A 22,425-nucleotide genomic window follows, 5' to 3' on the forward strand; every position below is an offset into this window, starting at 1 on the left:
ATAAAATCCAAATCATAAAACTCCGACTTGGAGATATGAAGAGAATAATACCTGAAGTTCAGAGCTTGGCATTTGCTTATTGCCCATCTCTGACTTGAATAAATACCCCCTCATTATCTGTGCTGCAAATGAAGGGAATATGAACTTGTCATGGCTGAGTGAACAAAGACCAAAAAACCAACCCCAAAACGACAGGAGATGGCAGTTAATGGTGTGAAGGATGGAGGCTCCCACTACTTCTGATAAGGATCAGTCATTTAACTGCCTCTTGCTAAGGAGGTGCTCTAATACCTGTTTAATGTTTTTCCTTTCTGCTGTGGACTTGGCCATTATCATGCGTATGGTGTAAAGGATGAGGCCAGGCAGACGAAGTAGCTCCATCCCATTGCCAACAAAAGCAGAGGCTATCACATAGTTCACAAAGAAGGCTCCCTGGTCAGGCAGAAAGACACATCTGCAAGGAAAGACATCAGACACTGACTGGAAAGCAGACAAGTAAATATAACAATGGAGCCCTATTGCCTTTGGAAATCTCTTATGATTAGAAGTGGCTAGAAGACTCCTAATAATTTAGTTGAAAAAGGGTACTACATGGCTATGAGTGCACTAAGTGGAGTACACTGTACAAGCCCGGCTGAGCTGCAGTTTGGATGAGGAATAAAACTCTTTATGAAAAGATACAGCAGTCTGATGGGTGGCCTGATAGCAGACAAGAGCATCATTTGATGTCTGCAACCTGAGACACGGTAAGACTGCAACAGAATAATTGTCTCCTAGCTGAGTAACTCCTAATTGTATTCTTGCTACTGATTTTGAAACATTTGGAAACCTATGTCCCAATAATAGCATTCTATTCTTTCCCTCCAGCCACAGTCACAAGAGCTTATAATAACCAATAACTGCAACTTCGCAAGGCTGATGTGAAAACATTCACGTTACTTAAAAACAAAGAGTCAATGGATTTCAGAATGAGAACTGCTGCAGCAATTTGGTCTCACTGGAATCCTTGGAAAGATCCCCTTGTCCATGATATGCTTCAATCTCAGCACATTTTCTGGTCCCCACTCACCTACCCCATATCATCCTGTCCTTTCTTCTATAAAACTTGTGAGGTTTGGGGAAAATAACTGTCTCTTTATTGAATGACTGCATGCATTAGCTAGCAGGAAAAAAGTATGGATTTCTTCAGAGCAAAATCACTTGCATTCTCCCCGCCCCATTCAGAAGCTCACCACCAACCCACAGGGCACCAACCCCAAGCAAATTTTAATATACACTAATCAAAGTTAGTCAACAGGAAAGAAAAAAGTCCTAAGTACTCCTTTAGCAAGGAGTTGTTAATACTTACTCCAGCCTAACTGCAGAATCAGATGATTCTCTGTCAAACAGCCAACGGAAAAAGAAATCCAGGCTGAAAGAAAGATGCTTAATGTAATTCAGTCTCCAACAGCTCAGTACTGTGTAAAACTGCTTCTCTTTTTAAGCAGCTCAGATCAGGAGAGTGGATAGAGAATTTAATCAAATAATTTGACCACTACTTTAGTTTTATCGCAATAACTAATAGTCATAAATAGGAAAAAAGATATAGAATCAAACAGAAATGTCTACTTCACACTAAAGTTTTAATGATTCATTTTTAGTAACTATTATACAGAGGGATCAAACACATGTTACCCGGTCAGCCAAGAAAACCTACTATAAAGGTAGAAAGAAAAGGACAGCTACAACTGAAGTATAAGACATAGGCAGGAAACTGGGTTCTCACTATGATAGGGAGTTTGGGTGACTTTCAATTAGTCACTGATATTACAAGGTCTTAAATTTCTCTGTTAAAAGAAAAAGTCAGCCTTTGTAAACTATAAGGGCTAGGAGGTCCTCACATGAAAGGTGAACACTGAAATCTAATGTGTAATGACAACATAACCATACAAACTGGAGGCAGTGGGGGTACATCAACTATACCTTAACTAGCAACTAGAAACCAGAAGTAAGTTATTGCATGCAACAAAAATACTCAAACACTGCAACACTGAACTATGATTCTTTACCTGGTCAGACCAAGGGAGGGCAGAATCAGTACCATGAAAATCAAAAATATGTAGACTTTATGCATCATTATTCTGTTCTCTGCAGATCTACCAACATAAAAAAAAGTAATTGAGTAAGAAACTCATATGAAAGACTTCCACACATGAAGGATCTTGCCTGGGGAATGTCAGTACTCATCAGACTTCCAGCTTCCCCAACCATATCACATTGCTACAAGATACTCCCAAAACAAATATCGAAAGATATTAATATTTGATAATATCTTTCAGATATTCACTAATTTGGACCAAAAAGGTTCTCAGTATCTTCTTAGGCAAAGGAGGTATTTCTGAACATTAATCCAGACCCTGGATTAGCACCATTACAGGTCTGCACCACAAGCAGGAGGATTTGTGACAATCTTGCCTGGTCTTTCATCCAATGACACTCACATCTCACAAGAGCTTGTAAACAGTTCTTCAAGTGTTATGCCAAGAGGGATCAGGCCGTTTGAAAAGGGTACCAGTGCCAAGAAACTTGACACTGAGACAAGCTACTTGACTGTCCTTACCAAGGGTCAAGTCTTCGGGAACAACATGACACTACTAATGCTAGATCCCTCCCCTACAGTAGCAGGAACATCTATCTAGTGAATGCTGGAGCCAGAAAAGTGCAGTGACTGCTACAAACAACTCTGACTGTTAAAGGTGGTATCTCACAGGGCATTAAAACCACAGGGTCTTATTATGGACTCGATGATCCTTGTGGGTCCCTTCCAACTTGAGGTATTTACTCTATGATTACAGGATCACGAAGCCCTTGGGCACTGTGGGACAGATCAGTGTAACTATACTGAGGCTTGAAATCAGATCTGTGATAACTAGACTTCAGAAAACTATTTCAGCTGATTGAGAAGGGCTCAAAGTTCATGTGCCTACTGCAAGCACCAAAAAAATAAAAAGGTGATGAAAAGCATACAACGTTGATGAATAAACAGTACATTCTGGATATGATGGCTTACAAGGGAATGATGCAAGTAATTCAGAAGTAAAAAAAACAAAATTGTTCTTAGAATATAAAAAAAAACAAAACCAAAAACTGGCTGCAGGGACTGTGGAAGAAGATTGAGTGAAGCTGGGTTTCAGTGTGCAGCATCGGGCTTTTATGTAACTGCAGGTAAACTGGGGATGAAATCTGGAGTGCCAAACCAAGCTAGGCTGAGTTCAGATAATCTGTCAATGCAGCATGTCAATCTCTGCAGTCATACCTGAAAATCTGCTGGCCCTTGGTCCCATAGATCTCTTATCACCACTACCAATATTCAACAGCATCCAAGCTGTGTATCAAGAGTTAAGCTCAGACCATCTTTTTCCACACAAAAATAACAAACAGATGGATGCCCTTTCTGTAAGCAGCATGAGCAGTTGGAGCACTTCCTGTTGAGATGGGATTCTGGGGTTCTGCGATGTTCTCAGCCTGGAGGGGATCCAAACCCACATCTCCTTCACAGAGAGAGAGCTAGTTACGGAATCAGAGGCACTTCCCATGTTCCTGTTGAAGCTACACTCCCTGAGCCTGCTTATGCACTTTGTATTGATTAAACACAAAGAGGGGGCGAGCATGAGGTCAGGTAACACTTGCTGTGCCGACAACAAGTTAAACTCCAGGGTGCTGGATATAACATTAGCAACAGACAAGAACATGACATTCCTTGCTACAAGAGGGTCTGTGGATTTAAAGCTCCATGAAAATAAGCACTTTCTCAATTTATCTTAGTAATTCAGCTGATAAGGCCAAAACAGAGGAAGATCTTCCTTACTTTGTCCAGTGGCACTCCAGTAAAGTTGAGTAATAGACAACTGTTGGTAGTAAAGCTGAGAAGGACCAGAGCAAGAGCGTTGGGAAAAACTGACTGACAATAGGATTCTAGAGGGGGGCAAAAAAAAGTAAAAGTATTACAAACATTTTAATGCAGTTGTGGTTGAACAGAGGCTGCAATATTTTGCTTTTTGTAAATTCTAAGAGGTTGGACTGTGGAAATTATATTCAGATACAGTCTTAAAATGAGTGGGTGCTCAGCACCAGTGTGCAAGGCAAAAAAGAGTGGGATTGGGAATTAAATTCCGTGAGAGTGAAGTGTCACAAGCAGCTTATATGTAGAAATAAAATCATGGTATTATATTTCAGAGTTTAAAATCTGACTTCCCCTATTCTCTTATAAAAAAAAAAAAAAAAAATCAAACTACAAGTTGGACTTGAAATTCCGTTTTTGGCAAAGGTTTTTGATTACAGAATTTAGAATTATTTAAATCTAGAATGCAGCTTTTTCCAACAAACAAGATATAATAATATAAAGTCTCAAATTACTTCAGCCTACTATCGAAGCACAAAAGACCTGATTCTGATGCTGCTTTTTAATCAGCAGTTATATAAAGCAATACTGATAATTTCAACTGAATTAAGTTTATAGACATTATTTCATTGTCTTACTATTCACCTGATAGTTTATCAGCATTTTGGTCTGATACACAGCTCTATCCAAACATATGGTGATACTCACATTGAGGTAGTGAATAGGTTTAGTGACATTGAACTTGTCCATAGTTGAGATGATGATGGAAGGGGTAGTAAGAAAAAATAGCACAATAAAAAGCAGCAAATTAATGCAAGCCCATCTGAACCACCATTTCAGTCCACGCACCGAAAGATTCTTCCTGAAAAGACATAAACCCAAGCAGAACAAGCAGAAAGCATTTGCTGTTAAAAACATATATATACACACACACGCTGTCAAGTAACAGGTGGAACTGCTTTTTCTAACTTGAGCTTTCATAGCCTCAAAGTTATATAATAAAGCACACAAGTTTCAGTTGCTATTAGAAATAAAGAAAACTGCAAACTTTCTCCACTGTTTGATAATACGGAAGTACTAAACAAGTTAGGACAAGAAAAGACAGACAGAAGACGATCCAGAGAATTTCTGCAAGGAGAACAGCTATCAGAGGCAGAACCTACCAAGAAATTGTGACTAGAGAAAAATGAAAACCCCTTTATCCCTTCCCGCTATACTAAAACAGCATTAAACACTATAAAGAGCATTAAACCACCTTATTAAACAGGTAAACTTCTTAAATACCATCTGCAATTGTTCCCAAAGGACTGGAATAATTTGAACCCCAAAGCTAACTGTTTAGAACAGATCAAAGAGGGCCAGATCTCCAATTATGGCAACTTTTTGTGAACCTAAGTAACTAACTTGGCAAACCCCTGTGCCTCCTCTTCTTCAAAACATTGGAACGCTAAGGTATAGACATTGATAAGTTGATACTTTTTAGCTTTAGTTAACAGAAACAGCAGGTACCAGAACTCTGGGGTGGCAAAACTCCAAGAAGCCTCCCCAAGGTCAGTGACGCACATCAGTAATGGAAATAAAGATGCAGATTAGGCACATCCAAATACTAGATAATGTTCCAGTTTAGGGTTAAAGAAAAATGCACTCAGCCCCCTTCTCCAGTCCCCATTCTAAACCTACATTATCATAAATAAACGGAGGCAAGGTGGGAATCTTACCAACAGATATTCTCAGGGTAAGGAGCGTATGTAACCTCCCAGCTTGATATGCACAGCTCCTTGCTATAAGGTGATGGCTGAGGCTCTCCTTTACACTTAATACTCTGACATTTGCAGGCATTGAAGTCCTTAAGGATACTGTAAGAGACAAAAAGAAGAGGAGGCTTTTTCCAAATAATTAAAGCCAAAAATGATGCATATGTATTGAGAAGACTGCGAAGAGTAATAACGTGCTTCTGCTTTTAATAACAGAGATCAAGGTAGCACTGAGGTAACAATATATGCGTAACAATGTCACAACCTGGCAAAGTTTGAAACTACAAGCAGTTCTGAACTATTCAGTGCTTCTACCAACACTAACAACAGGAGTAACTCAGTAAAATAGATACCTAAAAAAATAAATGAAAATCTGAGGGCACTGGAAGAAATCAAGATAAAGACTGCCAGTTCTCCAAACTCTTCTTTATGGAATTACAGCTGGTGTTTTCAAATCAAGGCAGACCACAGGATCAGTCTGCACTCTTTTTCATTACACCAGTATCAAAACCAGCCAATTTGGCCTGGAGTTCTCAGCAAAAAAACCTGTACCATGCTGGTATTCTCACAATTCAAAATGTTACCTTCATTTACCCACTCCTAAAATAATCACAGTACTCAATTTTATCTTCTGATGAGTTGATTGACAATCAATGTATTTAAACAAAATTTAAACATGCCCCGAATTAATGCTTTCAAAGACTTCTAAAAACACAGCAACAGTAGTTATAGGCATATATTCAGAGACAGTACAGCTCTGTCTGTGTTACTGTGCAAAAGAAGTTCCATATAGATAAGCTCTATTACACCAGCACAGAAACAGTATATATTATGCTTGAACAGGCAGACTCTGGAATTCCTGAACATGCTTGTTCCTCAGTTGTGTTCTTAACATAAAGAAAAACACACACACAAACACCAAACAAACAAATATAACCCCCCAGATCTTTACCTTACCAGAACTCTAGTAGTGGTGTCAAACTGCCAGCATCTTGCAGCAGCAAGAATTTAAGAAAGTTAATGATACTTTTTGACAGTTTAGGTAAAAACATATATACAGAGCAAGCTTTAGCACTACCAGCCATGCTACCAAGCACTATCATTAACCCAGCTTCTACTGGGTTGATTAATGATGGTTACATTAACCTGACTCCATGAACCTCAGTCCTGGCTTCCCGTTTCCCCCATCTTATTTCAGGGTTTTGTGGAGCAAAGCCTAGTAAGGGCACCAAATAACTTCCTCATTTGCTGGTAGCCTCAGCTTCACAAGTCATCAAATCTAATTTTCCAGAGACTGGAGTCCACTGCATCAGTTCCAAGCTAAACTAATTAAAATCTTTTCAGTTCTTGCTAATTGAACTGCAAAGACGCCTGCAATACAGCCCAAGGAGACTATCCCAACAAAATTGTATATGATAAATCAGTAGCTAGAGAATTAACTTCAGTGCTTATTTCTTCTTTCAGTTTCACATCTTAAAATGTCATTTCATGCTTTATATTCTCTAAAAGTGGTGTGTAACATCACAAAATCAGGAGGGAAGCAAATTTTACCACACAATTATACTTGGGTAAAGAGCAGCAAGCAAAATCTTCTGCAGCATCTCAAATTTTTGCAAGGAATTCTATACCCTAGACTTCATGGAAAAGAAGCCTGAAAGACTGGCTCTCCAACATGACTTGCGGGTCAAAAGAATGCAGACCATTTAAATGAGAGGCTGTGTTATTTTTGTAAGACAAATACAATTCTGCTTCCCTTTGCCCACTTTGTGTCAGTAAAAGATGCTCACAAAGAGCCAACAGAAAACAAGAGGCTACATGCATTTTCTCTACAAATGACCAAGTAAAAAGCACTGAACAACTTCTGATAGTAGGCCTACATATATATCTGTAATAACAGGTAAGAGAGATACATAATGAGTATCTATCACCTATGACCAGGTCAGTCCCTGACTCTGCTTGGTTGAGATGACTAACTAGCAGTGTAATTTGTACCCACTGTGATCATTAAGTAATTGGACCATCTGCACAGTAGAAATGGAGAAATCAGTAACTTGTATTCAAGAGCCAATTAGTCTGGCCTACTATTAACCTACACTGAGGGACTGTATACAGAGAAGAGAAAGGCTCCTTACCCCAGTAAGTGTCCAGACCCATTTAGTCCCTTAGATACATTTCCCACTCAACGCACAGATGCTAAAAGCACACTTACAGGAAAACTTACCAAAAAATAAAGCAGCCCAAATCCACAGGATGGTGGAGAAGAAGAAAGGAAGAAGAACCAACATAAGCACACAAGCGACACAAACAGGAGATCAGTTCTACTATTACAGTTCAAAGAGAATAAACAAGACAGCAGACAAAACTTACTAGGTTGCCATGGATTTCTCCTGAAATGTTACAAAAGCCATTCCCAGAGGGTTATTGTGAACAGCTTGTTCCTCTTTTGAATATTCTTCCATCAGTTCGTTTGTAACTTTGGTATAATAATCTACAGCATCCTCCTGTTGGGAAATTGATGACTGTTACATCCGAATACCAGATGGCTAATATCTTCATTAAAATACAGCTTACACAAACCATAGTCTGTCGTCCTCTTATTACTTCATAGTCTCTCGTCCTGAAATTACTTATACAAGTACACGCTGGGCAAAGAGTAGATTAAGAGCAACGCTGAGGAAGAGGTGTAGGCTGACAAGAAGCTCAACATGACACAGCAATGTGTGCCTAAAGCTCAGAAAGTCAACCGCGTCCTTGGCTGCATCAAAAGGAGCATGAGCAGCAGGTCAAGGGAGGTGATTCTGCCCCTCTACTGCGCTCTTGTGAGACCCCCCCCTTGCAGTCCTGCATCCAGCCCTGAGGACCCCAACACAAGAGGGATGTGGAGCTGTTGGCATGAGAACAGAGGAGGGACACAAACATGCAATGAATGCTGGAGCAGCTCTGCTATGGAGACAGGCTGAGAAAGCTGGGCTTCTGCAGCCTGGAGAAGAGAAAGCTCCTTAAGAGGAGACCTTAGAGTGTCTTCCAGCGCCTAAAGGAGGCCTACAGGAAATGTGGAGAAGGACAGCACAAGGGGGAATGGCTTTAACCTGCCAGAGGGGAGACTGAGATGAAATCTTAGGCAGAAGTTCTTTACTATGAGGGTGCTGAGGCACTGGCACAGGGTGCCCCGAGAAGCTGTTGCTGCCCCATCCCTGGCAGTGTTCAAGGCCAGGTTGCATGGGGCTGGAGTAACCTGGTCTAGTGGAAGGTGTCCCCCATAGCAAGGGGTAGGAACTGGATGAACTTTAAAGTTTCTTCCAACCCAAACCATTCTGTGATTCTTCCACAAATTACAAATCACGTCACAACGAGAAGACAAACAGGAAGTTTTTCTTGTACTTCAATTTTTACACTAAGATTACATTTCAAAACTGGGGGGGGGGGATTCCTTTTCTGTACAATGCAAGAACTTGAAGGACAAGCCATCTGCAACAACTGAATAAAGAATTTTCTGAAGCTCAACAAGACATCACACAAAACCTGCTCTCTACTCTTCTAACAATCTACCCAGCCATAACTAAAAACGAACATGATCTTACCCTTTCACATCCTCTAATTTCACAGCAGCAGAACTGACCACATGGCTTAGGGTTGATCTGGACCCGTTTGCCATACTTCTGATGCAGATGTTCATAGTAAGTCAGGCTTTTTTCTGCCTGTTTTCTGGACAGAAAAAACATTCATAACATTTTACAGGAAAACAGTATCAACATCAACCTTAAGAAGATTATAATCCCCAAGAGAGAAAGTAATGTCAAGGACTGATAGCAAATTAATCAATCACCAAAGATATTCACATACACCTTAATTTGACTACTTAGAATAATCTATTTTCAAGTCTAATAGCATTATACAGCCAACATTTGTGGTGAGGCTCCAGAAAAAAAAATCCTGACCAATGCTATTCTTGTATAGCCCAAAAGTTAACACTCTTCCCTCCTGTGACCAGCATCTCTTCCAAAGAAGCAGAGCCCCTGAGTTATTAATTCAATAGTTGAGTTTTCCACTTTGCACTGCCTGACAATAAATACACACATAAACAAAGTCAGCAAGTCAAAGCTTATCTTACGCAACACACAATGTATCACACAAGAAACTGAACACCACAACTCACTTTAAAACAGAGCTGAATCTAACTGAAGTACAGACTAGGACTTGGAGAGCAGAATTCATTTCTAGTGTGTGCAAGCTTAGCACTAGTGGTATATGTTGATTAAGGACTGGCAAAGCATTCATGAAATTATGCTGAACTTGTGTAGCTTACAGAAACAAATACCTTTTTTTGAATAGATGGATAAGCTTGGCTACATCGTAGCACAGCTGCACCTCCAGCACAGTACAAGTTGGGTAGGCAGCCCTGAAAAGGAAGCAGTACAGGAGAAATATAAGAAAGTACAATGAAGAAACTGTTCCAAAGAGCATCACTGATGTCTAACCAATATCTCAGTCATTTCATTTCTGAAGGAGGTATCATACAGGGGAGACTTCCAAAGAGACAGTTGCTAAAAATTAATGTGAGATGTGCAGCATTATTCCCAAGTAAAGGCTGTGTGGGAGCCTGGATGGAAAGCATGGATACACAAGACACTTCCTCAGATTCTCATTTTAAGATCAGCTAACTATTGAAATATTCCTTAGACAGAATTGAGAAAAGATTACAAGACATGCTTTTAGAAGACTGATAATACAGTATGAATTTTAAACGTGCCAATGGTCAAAAAACCGTTTCTGCATGGGCAGACAAAACTAGTAGGACAATTTTAAATCTCTTATTCCTAATGATTCTACTCAAGTACGGACTTTCTATATGGGCATATAGTCACAGGACAAGGGGGAATGGCTTTAACCTGACAGAGGGGAGATTTAGATTAAACGTTAGGCAGAAATTCTTCCCTGAGGATGCTGAGACGCTGGCACAGGCTGCCCAGAGAAGCTGTGGCTGCCCCATCCCTGGCAGTGTTCAAGGCCAGGTTGGATGGGGCTTAGAGCAACCTGCTCTAGTGGAAGGTGTCCCTGTCTGTGGCAGGGGGGTGGAACTGGATGAGCTTTAAGGTCCTTTCCAACCCAAACCAGTCTGGGATTCTATGAACTTACGTGAAATGGCCATGTACCGTCTCTTCTTTTGCATCTTTTGGAAGACCAGTTATAAACAATGTGCACTTAACCTGCAGGAGAAATTGCAATTCCAATTCCAATTTAAAGAAACCACAAGCATACAAAGGCAGCAGTGACACAGCACAAGCAGGTGCGTTGTAGAGGGGAAAAAAGGTAGGAAATTTTGATTTTGATGGGAGCTGCATCTATTCAAGACAGCACCAGGTTCACCTTCTACTCTGGCAATAGGGTACACCAAAATTTCACAAATCCCTCCTCAACCCCCTTCTCTCCACTTATTTTCACAATTAATTCACTCAGTGGAGCTTTGCTTTCAGTGAGTTTCTTCACAGTTACATCACATTCTAGCAAGCAGGAGGCATGTTAGCAATTTGGGGGTTTAGCATTACCCACTTGCAAACATGCTGTATGATTTTTTTTCCACCCCAACAGAGAAACTTACTATGTTTTCTTCTTTATAGGTGACATACTTCATGTGATGTCTCATGAAGACAACAGTCAGAATCAGGTAAACAACAGCAAAAACCGTGTGCAGCCAAAGAAGATTATTACTGTTGGACAAAACATTATGAATATGAAAATTAGGAAGAACTAACTGTCCAACTGATACAAGTAGCCATCAAAATGCTAAGCAGATCAGAGCCTCTCACTGAACACAAAAATAAAGTTAGTTACTGGTAGCCAGTTACTCCTATGCAGAGGCACTGGACAGTCATTAGGGTTACTGGCTTATCAAAAAATTGTATGGGTAACAGGCTTACAGAGAATTCTGTGACATGGACATTTTCAGGCAGCATTTGCCTTGTGCCTTGTTCTTCAGATGACCAATAGCCCACACCATGTCAATTACCAAAATGTTTTCTATTGGCCTTATTATTTACTGTGCTGAGTGCAGAACTGAACTCTCCTTGAATACAATCCTTACTCCAATTGATAACAGCCTAATGCAGGGAGTAAATTCTGCTTCTCTGACAGCTCCTTCCTCAGAGCTTGCAGGAGTTCTGTTCTGCAAACACCTCTTCAATTTTGCAAGGAGCATTAAGAATTACAAATAACCTAAAATACAGGAACCTGTTTTACAGATAAATAACCCAACCAAGCAAGAACTCTCCATCAGTTACTAGGCTTTGTAACACGGTTAAAAAAGCCCCAAAGTGCATTGGCAGAAACTCTGTGAGAAATAGGGTCATGGATAGATGTGATCAAAGTAATAAAAGAGAAAAAATGTACAGCTTTGTACTTCAACTATTTTAAAGACTGTTTTAAAACACATATAAGTAATTTTAATTGTGATCTCAGATGGGAGAGAGATGCACATGCATAAATATAATATATGGGAATTGAAATCATCTGAGTTACACATTCTAGTAAAGCTGTCAGCCTTATTTTCCAATTTTCCTTCTCAAGTATGGTTTCTTTTAATGTGAAAATTTCTGAAATTTCTAGATGTGCAGTCATGAGCCAAAAAAAACATGTGGTGTAAGAAGTAAGAGCTGAGAAAGAAGGAGCCAAGCCTCTAGATTTCTTATCAGCACTGTAACTGCATAGCCTGAAGCAGAACGTATCCCCAGTTTCAGTTGATGAAGCGTGAATAAGTAAATTCTACCCCATAAGCCATGCTGCAAGCATCAATTCATGTGCTAGAGACTATGGCAGGAAACACACATAAGCATAAAGGTACTCTGAAAGATCTACTTACCCAGTTTGCAAGTTTACTATAGTTGTTCTTCCAAAACTATAGGGATCTTTATCTAAGAAGGACAAAAATAAGCAGCATAATTAACTGGTGCAACATTCACATGAAAATTAGAAAGGCAGCTTTTATTCTATTTTCTTAAAAATATTGATATGCTTCTTTTTAACGCTGAGCATATTCATTATTAAAAAGATGCAGAATCATAACCAATGCTGGTTTCCTGTATTGCGTTTTAAAGTTGGGAAAAAAGCCCCAGGATTATACCACATTCAACTCATCAAGAGAAAGATTAGTTTATTTTAAAAGCCTAAATGCTACACCTTTTCAGGGTCTCCCTTTCTCTCTCCGATCTCCGTTGATGCCCATTAGCAACACTACTCCGGGACTTGAACATATTTCCCTCACATTTTTATTTCATCTTAACTGATTTCTTATCTCAGGTTTTTATATTGCATTAATTCAGTGTTGACAAAATGGCACTGATAACCTTACTAAGGTCAAGGAGGAAAGAGTTGATATGACATTGTTTCTCTAGACTGTCAAGTATTTAAAGAAAATGATAACATGAGTGGAAACTGAGTACATGTTCACAAAGGAAAAAGAGCTAAGTGTATCTGGAAAACCAAACAGTCTTTTAGCACAGTCTGTTGAGCCACATTGCAAGTCATCACAACAGAAAGAAACTGCAAATGCACAAAATCAACATATGGTGGAAGGGGAGGAAGAAGGGGAGAAATACTAAAACTTCATCTTTGATTTTCAGCTGTATTTCCTACCATCATAAAAGTTAATGCAGGAAAAGAGAGGCTGTATTATCCTGCTTTAGAAGGCCAGACATGCTCTGCCATTTGAATTAACAGAGAGCATCTACTGGTATCCAAAATACAACTTTTACAAATTGTAGTTAGAGAAGGACAGTGCACACAAATTTATGTGTATTACAAAATCTATTTTGGTGTAAATGTACAGGCAGAAACTAAACCAGAAGAGAACTACATCCTGTAAGTTCTTTGAGGGCACTGGCATTTCCCTCTTTACAAATGACATAAGACAGCAACCAGGGCTAGAGCTGTGTTGCATTCGATCCTCTACAACTAGGCTGACAACACAAAGATGTAAAGCAGGGAAGGAGAAGTGACTGTGAAGTGATAAAGTGTTCTTTGAAAGAACAAAAAGAGAAATAAAATTCAAAAAAGAAAAAAAAAAAACCAAAACCAAACCAACTTGGCAACAGTCTTTAAGAAAGCAGATCTCAATATAAACAGGAAATTGATAAGAAAGAGCTTATAAAAAGGAAGTCAGAGATGGCAGTTCCACAAAGAAAGTGTATTAAAGGCACAGGTACTAAATATTCCATTACAGATGAGGGCTAAGTCACAAAGCTCTTTAAAACACAGGTAGAAGTAAACCGAAAACAAGAACTAAGACACATTATTAAGGACAATAGAAGAGAGTAAATTATAGAGACAAAGGTCAGCAAGATCAGTACAAAAAATAAGATGCAACTGTTGTGGTATAACAACAAACAACACAGGTAAGCACTCTGTTTGAGAACCCCTGGGGAAACCAAATGAATTAGTGCTTTTTCTTTGTATCACTATTCACCAAGATGATTAATTATGAACAACTCTGCCAACATCATCTTGACAAGACAGTCAAAATAAGCAGATTCATACCAAAGCCATCTTAATGGGCTTGTAAGAGCTCATTATAAAAAAAAAATTATGGAAGAATGTTTAACAGACTTTAACAGCATTCTGTCCACCAGTATTCTCATTAGCAACCTGAATGGCAGACTAGAGGACATATACATTGTATTTGTTGTGAGTTTATAGTGCAAAGAGGTGTCACATTTGCAGACGTAACCAGGACTAGATGGCAAGAAACAGGAAATAAATCTTTGTCTAGTCAGCACAAACACAGTCTCAGCAAGAAGATTTATCCAGTTTTGGGCTGCAAACCAAGACAGAAAGGAACAACAGGAGACAGCCTAGCTAGATTTATAAAACTTCATAGGATGGATGATTATTTTATTGATCTTACAAGCAGCCAAATGGAAAGTATTTCTCATTAATGACCAAATTAACTGGTCTGATTTATCAAAAAGATGATGACTTCATAATCCTTAAGCAGTTTAAAGGACATTCAAAGAGGAAATGAATAATCTATTCTCCCCAGTGACAGGTCAAAAAATAATGATCTTAATTTGCAGCAAGAGATTCAGACTGGACACCAGAAAAAGATTTCTCAGCTGTGAAGTCAGTTTCCACTGGCAATCATCACCACCAATAAAAATCCTAAGGAGTGCCTAGATAAACACCAGTTAAAGAGCGCACAGGTAAAGTTAACCCTGACTTGAGCCTTCTAGGTCTAGCTGTCCATGTCTGCATGTGGTTTGCCATCTAAAAGCTTTTACCATTGTATAAACCACAAAATTCTTTTCAGAATACAAAATAAAACTTCTTACCAAGTAGATCACCCGACAGGTTGACAGGTAATATAACACACACAGACAAAATGCTGACAGCAATCAACAAACAGATGATGTGCCGCTGGAAGGCAAGGTAATGTATGGCATCTTCACCACATCTCTCATGGATCTCATCATCACTGCATCACAGACAGAAAAGTACATGATCAGTCTACTTGGTATCTTTAAGGTTCTAGGGGATGGTTTCTGAATATATACTACTTTCTTAGTCTACCCAGTGACATCTCCATCAATCCCTATCAGTTTTCAACATGGTTGTGTTCTTCCACATAAAAATTTAACTTCCAAAAGTGTTTTTTTTCCTTGTGCAGTATCACCACCCAAAAATTAACATGGGGAAACTGAAGATGGAAACAAGTAATCTGAAAAACAAATAAAAATCCAAGGTCTTTTTTATCAGCCTGAAAGAGAACAAAGTCATTTGCTGTGACCTCTTGCTTTATGACAGTCACAAGGTTGAACATCTAGCTCTCAGAATTTAAGATCACACTGTGATGGGTGTTCATTCATCTCCATAAAGGCTCCCCATGAGGAAAATTACTATACAATCACCCTACTCTTATCCAATTAACAGAAGATATGAACAGGCTTCAGAATGAACTCTCATCGTCTACCCTTTTTCAGCAGGACAGATCATTAAAGTAGGAATTCTTGGAAAAGGAAGGAACTGAACTAGCAAAAATGGAGAAAGCCTCAATCTCCACTCCTTCTTGTTCCAATGTACCCAAGCTGGAAACTGATTTTTTAAAATCATGATTTACTAAACCCTAAGAGATGTAAAGAAAGAACATTACATGCCTAATGCTCAGTTTCTGGGAAACAGTGGGATGGGTTTTTCCTCATCAGTCACTTCCAGCCTCAACTAAACCACCTATTCTCCACAGAAATCCTTGCAGGGAAACCCCACTTGCTGCCTGAGGCCCTGCTGGCTTCAAACAGGGGAACACCCACACAGTACTCTTTGAAGAGTGAAAGCCTAGAGCCTAGTTATCAGCTCAGAATCCATATAAATGCCATAGATTCACACACTGTCACAAGATCAGGAAGTCCTTGGGCTGCCAGGAGGATAACTGCATCCTGAAGAAGTATTCCCATTAGCTGTGTTTTTTATATTCTTTTGCCAGCCCACCAGAGGCACCTGTATCACTGTTTGCATTAAATCTTATCTACTAAAAAAAAATCCACCCCAAACTATTTTTGAATGCAACCCCCCTTTTCTAATTAAAAAGAGCAAAGCCCAGGACAGCTCACTATTTCTGTTTCATATACTTACTGCATCCGAAAAGCAGCTGTCATCCAAGAACAAAACCCCTGTAAATTAAGAAGGAAGTTCTTAGGAACTAACATACAAAAAAACATAGTCTCTACACAATTAAGAGAAGTGTTGCCATTAAGCCAACCTCTTAGCTAAAAACCTGGCAGTCAGTTGCTCCAAAGTCAGCATTTAGACATATATAGAAAAAATACCTAATAGTCTACGTATTTTTCACAGGGTACTTCATATGTCTGTTTTCAGAGAGTATTTAAGGGTTGTTGTTTTGTTTGTTGTTCTTTCTCTCATTACTTACGTGTTTGTCACTTGGGCTTCTTAAATTTATACAAGCATGCCCAAATCCCAGTGAATGGAAGTCAAGATGAGGCTTCTAAAGATTTATTTTTAATGGATTGTTTTAGAGCAGGAAAGGTGACTATCTTTTCCAAAACCATTTCCAGATACTCTCCAATTTTAAGGATAAACTCCATGAAAGTCTAATACAAGTTAATGAATTAAATAGCAGTTAGAAACAACACTGTGATGACATTAGCAGAAAAGCTTCGTATATACATTTACAAGTCCTCCTCTGAAACTGTGCAGCAGAGATCACAACTCATTGAACGTTCCAGTACAGCTCAAAGAACACCCAAAACCTTCTCTCTCAAAAGACCTCTTCTTTCAAGCTAATAGGAGCCAAGTAAAGAGACATTTTTATTCAATAGCTTCAGTGACAAAGTTGCTTTAGGGTTTTTCAAAAGATGAAGAAAACTACACAAACAGCAGAGCAATCCTGATCAAACGCTAGTGTGCTTTTGATGCTCACACAGTTATTTAGTTGCAAAGCTAGATATTAAGTCGATGAATATATAAAAGGTTAAAACATAGGCTGCCACAATTGCACAACACTTGCATGGCTCACTCTGAAGCTGCAACACAAAATGATAGAGGTACATGAATTCAAAGACTCCAGAGAGACCAAGGAAGGAACCAATTAAAAGTCTGGCCACAAAACTATCTTCCACTCCAAACCAGCCTTAATATTAAGAGTACATGGCACTATTACTGGCCTGACATTTGCAATCCAGTTTCCTCAGCATTGTGAGGAAAACAATGTATTATAAAGACCAGCTGGGTATTATTTGCAATAATGTAACATTGAGCTGTTAAGTACAAAATATTTACTAGATATCCTTTGAAATAATAATCATAATAATAAAGATACTTAAAAACCATGAGGTAAGACACCAGTTTATGATATAGGAATAGTCTGTCAGGAAACAGAAATAAATTACATAGGGTCCTGTAAAAACACAGTAAACAATGCACTATTTATTTTTGCATATAGATGGCCTTCCAGTTTAATGACTAGATCATTGGGCTAGGTGGAACAGCAAATTACAACAGATTCCATTAAACAGCTTACATTTGAAAAAATGTATCAAAATTCTATAATACTTACTTTATCGTATTCAAGATCTTCAGGTACTGATGAAGATGTTGACAATCTGTTGTATCTTGATTCACTAAAATATATTAAATGCCGCCTTTAACTATCTTTAATAACAGATGATAGAATTCCACAGAATTATTTCAACTTTAACAATTCCGAAGTAACTACAAAAACACTTTTTCACTGTATTTCACAACTATGGTTTTCACCTTGCAGCATATGCTTAATTACAGAAATATGTGCTATGTCTGATCTTGAAAAGGGAGGATGCGAGCTCCTGATGTGAGAGTGTATAATTGAGCTAGAGAGAAAATAATGTTTTATTGGGCTATTAAAACCACAGTAACATAGAGGAACGTAACATGGGTTTGGAAGCCTGGCAAGGATCAGATTTGCAAGCTAGCTTCCTGTTCAGATATCCCTCATTAAAAGACATCACCTCTTTTCCTTCCACCTTTCTTCCTTCATCTTACAGCCACTGCTTGGAATTTCCCCACACAATTAAATCACTTACCTGCCAAGCCACTTCCTCACATAAAACCAAGTCCTGCAGCAAGGCTAGACTCTGTAGCCCTCAAAAACAGCAGAGTATCTGTTTTCAGTTGTTGCTAACTAGAAATGTTGCAATGGTGATGTGCCCATAATTACAGGATGATACATGTTAAAATGGAGTGTATTCATAGGTGTATCTGTGATAGTTTTGACCTAGTGGCTCAAATCACAGACCAGCAGGGACAGTAACATAGGCTCCTGGATGCCTGACTGCTCAAGGATCTGTTTGTCCCATGCAGGCCTTTACAGACTACATGGAAGCCTATACCAGAGCATCTTCATTCTTCCTGACTGAGCTACCTGGATTGAAGCCATCTCAGTTGCCATTCCTTTTTAATCCCCACCATCTTTATTTCACAGCTGTAATAGATTACACCTAAAACCACATTTTGAGTTTTTTCCTGATGCTTAGTTGTGAATTTACAACTTAGTTACACCACTAATACCAGGAAGAGGCTTGCTGTTAAAGTTCACCCACTTCATAAACAGACAGCTAGCTTTTAAACACCCTAAGACATCATCCTGCAAAAATAACATTTAAAAATAAATAATCAAAAGCTTATTTACAGTAATACTGAAAATCAGCAAAGAATTCCAGAAACCTGCAATGATACATTTCTTTATTTAAAAAATAGCAGAGGTTGCAGGGAGCTCTGGAAAGACACTGGGCTTGAGCCAAGATAAACAAAATAGTCAATATCCTTCTATCACAGAAACACCTTTAAGACATCAATGTGTGGGTATGTGACATGTTAGCAGACAAGCAGCCTGTTTTCTTACCTCCACTTCCTCAACCCACAACTGTAAAACGAAATTTATGATGATGCCAAACACACAACTCTATTACTGAAACCACAAAGAGTAACTTTGAGTGGGGCCTATTTCACACAAAGCAGCACAAGGACATTTTTAACAAATACGTGCATGTGGTTCCAACCATATCTGATGCAAATGCACTTCATTTAAGCCATATTTACTGTACTTAGTTACACATTCCCCAGTTTCAACAAATCAGTCTGACTGCCTATCTTTTTTACCTTTCAGCTTCTGACACCAGAGCAACACGACCGTAGTCCCAGAATCTCTTTCTTATAACAGAAAACAGTAATATTAAAACCTAGAAAAGAAAAATAAGAATCTTTGAATATTGATTTTTCCACTTCATAATAATTTTTTAGGTGTGTAGGAACCGTCAAAAAATGCTGTCCTGGCTCCTAAACCAATTGTCATATGCTAACCAACCCAATGGTGGCCATGCCACAAAGAACACTGGGACCAAAGGATGAGAACACCTGTCTTCCTCTTTTAATTTATAGAGGAGAACTGCATGGAAAAGTACTTCTGAACTGCAAGTGTATGAAGGTTGGTGACAGGAAAAGAAGCAAGCAGCACTTGAGGGGAAATCAGAACTTTCATAAATACACCTTTACACATTCACGACTTAATGACCAGAACTATGATGGAAGACAGTGATGTAAACAGGCTGCAGCGGGTTCAGCTACTTTCTCAAGTATGTGACTTATTTTTATCCCTAAAAAAGTAATGTATTATTACAACTCATAAACCCCAGAAACTTGTATTTGATTTCTGCAATGTATTTTTTTATCTCCCCCTGTATTTTTACTTTTTAAAAGATGACAATAAACCAAACACTGTATTTCACAGATGCATTTCTTTCTTTAAAAATAAGTTGCTTTGTACACTGAGGCAATGAAACAGAAGTAACAAGGCCTGTTTTCTATGCATATGCATCATATGCCTTCACCTTCCAGCCCCTCCTACATCCCATACCTGTTTGGCTAGAAAGTGGTGTAACTTACCTGGATCTATGCAAACACCAACTAGCCAGCTGGGATATGCGTCAAGATTATCTATGTGTCAGGATTACACAGCTAATTTACACATTTCACAATAAATATAATCTTCTTATAAAAGCCTTCGCCCCAACAAGGGTTATTAATTTAAATCTTCCTTCTTCAACTTGCCATTAAGCTTAATGTAAGCAGGAAAGCCTCTGACAACTTTGGTTGAAATTGCATAACATGATTTATGGTTATGAGGAGGAACTGACAGGCAAAAATGGGAAGAGAACATAATATATAAACTTCACTTCCGTAGGAAACCAGCCTAGAAATAATATTCAGAAACCCATCAACTGACAGTTACTGAGGGGATCTGCAGTAAACATGTCATGAAAACAGGAATACAGGAGTTGCTCAATAAATTGCAGTATTTGGCACTTGGAGAGAAGCCTTCTACACTGCATCTAACTACATAATGCTGCTTGATAGGAGAGTTCAACAGCAAGGAACTCAAAAGCAGAGACTCAGTATCTTAAAAACCAACCACAGCTTAAAAATTAAAGTTGTCCCAAACACTCCAACTAAATCTTACCAAATGTTGTGCCATCAGTCACAAACAGCAGTAAACATTGTACATCCTCCAAAAATGGGTTTATGGTAGCATGCTGCATACACCAGATCAGTAACACTTAATGCTACTCCATGACTGTTAGGAACATACTCTACATTCCCACAGAACTATCAGCTCAGATCTTAAACAGGTAGGTTTTTGTTTCTCCACAGAGGCTTTCTAGAACTCAGGAACTATGTCATCCCTTCAGTCTCATTTTACTACCACAAACCTCACTTATCAGGCCAGTTTGGAGGTCTACAGCTTTTTCATGTGGCTTAAGACCATGTAGATCACAGAAATAACTAAGTTTTATTGGAGTCTCAGGCTTGTCCTGAAGCCTCCAGAGCAGCAACTAATCCTCCTTTTGTCAGGACTGAGCTGATCAGAACATTATTTCCTTAACAGCTTCATAAAATCTAATGTTTAAAAAGTCTGTGAAATGACCAATTTTCCATATAGTATTCCCTTTGGAAAACCAATCAAGTTATTAATGATGTTCCCTTCCTGAAGAGGTACCTACTACTTAAACCCAGAGTAAGGAAAAAATGTTGCTGCAGTTAAGACAAAACATAGGACTTTGAGCTACCACTATAAAGCTTACCATAAATCCACATACAGGCCCTCTCTCTACATCTACACATTGAACATCCAGTGACACAGCCATCCCACGTATATGGGATCCTTTATCAATGCTTGTTAAAGTGTTTTGATGCTCCCAGGATGGCCCTAGCACATTTCTTATGTTGAAGATCCTCAGAAACAAATTTCCTGATAAATAAGAGAATTCTGAAGAACTTCACTTTTGAGAAGGCCACAGATATTTTCAATACAAGAAACAGAAACTGGACTTACAAAAAAGAAGGTTACATCAAGCAGCAGTACAGTTGGGATTCCACCAAAAGTTACGCCTTGGAGCACTGTGCTGCCCTGGGCAGTGCTATAGCAGTATGTCTCATTTGTTGAGTTGAAAGGTAGACTTCTATTCCAGAAGTAGACTAGATGAGAATGTCCAAAACCCAGGAAAAAGAAAGGGTTCATTTTGTGTTTCCTTTAAAAAAAAAAACAGAAAAGAGAAACAACCATGTGAAAAGCCTGCCTGGTATTTGTGAGATATACTAATACTGCAAGTATAAAAAGAGCAGAAAGATTCAACCAGGAAGCTACTTTGGAAAAGAAGTTATATTTGACAAACTTTCCCCTTCACCTGTAAAATATTACACAATACCTGACAGCCCCAGTTACTAGCAGTGCCCAGTGTGAGTTCCAGGCATCCAACCAACCACGTTCTGTACACACACTTGAGGAAGATGACTAAAGACCTACACAAACTAAATTCTCTGTCTTCTGAGCTCTAGTATCAAACTACTTATCCCTGCCTGGGTTCCGATTTTAGGAGTAACATGGGACATCAGATATTCCAACAGTGGCAAGTTGAAGATTTTACTCCTAGTTGATGAGCATGTGTTGAATACACCAGCTTGTGAACGTTGTATTAAAAAAATGTCAAGACCTTGAGATTATTAACTAATTTCCTACTAATCCCACAGGAAAGAACTACTACACAAACATTCATCTCTGCTGTTAGGATGCTGTGTGATTTTCCTTTGTTAATGGTATTCAACTGAAAGAAGTGCACAGTGCACCACAAACAAGAAAGAACAAAGAATATTTCTAAAGAGAACAGCCATCTACCTCATTTTAAGTCAACTGACCTGCTCAGATAATGCGGTAACATAAAAGAATGAACAAGATTTGGCTGCTGATACAAACTTTTT

General features: G+C 38.8%; 1 protein-coding gene across 1 annotated transcript in view; it reads right to left on the reverse strand.

The window, feature by feature from the left end:
* Nucleotides 1-21,775, reverse strand: part of TMEM63A (transmembrane protein 63A) — a 29,138-nt gene extending 7,363 nt beyond the window's left edge. The window contains exons 1-17 of the mRNA XM_061475415.1: nt 21,503-21,775; nt 19,273-19,352; nt 17,693-17,756; nt 16,252-16,289; nt 14,955-15,097; nt 12,491-12,542; nt 11,234-11,342; nt 10,771-10,841; nt 9,953-10,033; nt 9,216-9,339; nt 8,002-8,135; nt 5,599-5,736; nt 4,589-4,742; nt 3,848-3,954; nt 2,049-2,135; nt 1,349-1,411; nt 292-454 (exon numbers count right to left, since the gene is read on the reverse strand). Coding sequence (XP_061331399.1) covers nt 292-454; nt 1,349-1,411; nt 2,049-2,135; nt 3,848-3,954; nt 4,589-4,742; nt 5,599-5,736; nt 8,002-8,135; nt 9,216-9,339; nt 9,953-10,033; nt 10,771-10,841; nt 11,234-11,342; nt 12,491-12,542; nt 14,955-15,097; nt 16,252-16,289; nt 17,693-17,756; nt 19,273-19,352; nt 21,503-21,688 — 1,794 coding nt within the window. The 5' untranslated portion in view covers nt 21,689-21,775. The remainder of the gene's footprint in view (nt 1-291; nt 455-1,348; nt 1,412-2,048; nt 2,136-3,847; nt 3,955-4,588; nt 4,743-5,598; nt 5,737-8,001; nt 8,136-9,215; nt 9,340-9,952; nt 10,034-10,770; nt 10,842-11,233; nt 11,343-12,490; nt 12,543-14,954; nt 15,098-16,251; nt 16,290-17,692; nt 17,757-19,272; nt 19,353-21,502) is intronic.
* Nucleotides 21,776-22,425: the final 650 nt, after the last annotated feature.

The sequence above is a fragment of the Pezoporus flaviventris genome, unplaced genomic scaffold, assembly GCF_033815535.1.
Source record: "Pezoporus flaviventris isolate CSIRO_AGI_PZ_B2104156 unplaced genomic scaffold, CSIRO_AGI_Pfla_v1 ptg000083l, whole genome shotgun sequence".
NCBI lineage: Eukaryota > Metazoa > Chordata > Aves > Psittaciformes > Psittacidae > Pezoporus > Pezoporus flaviventris.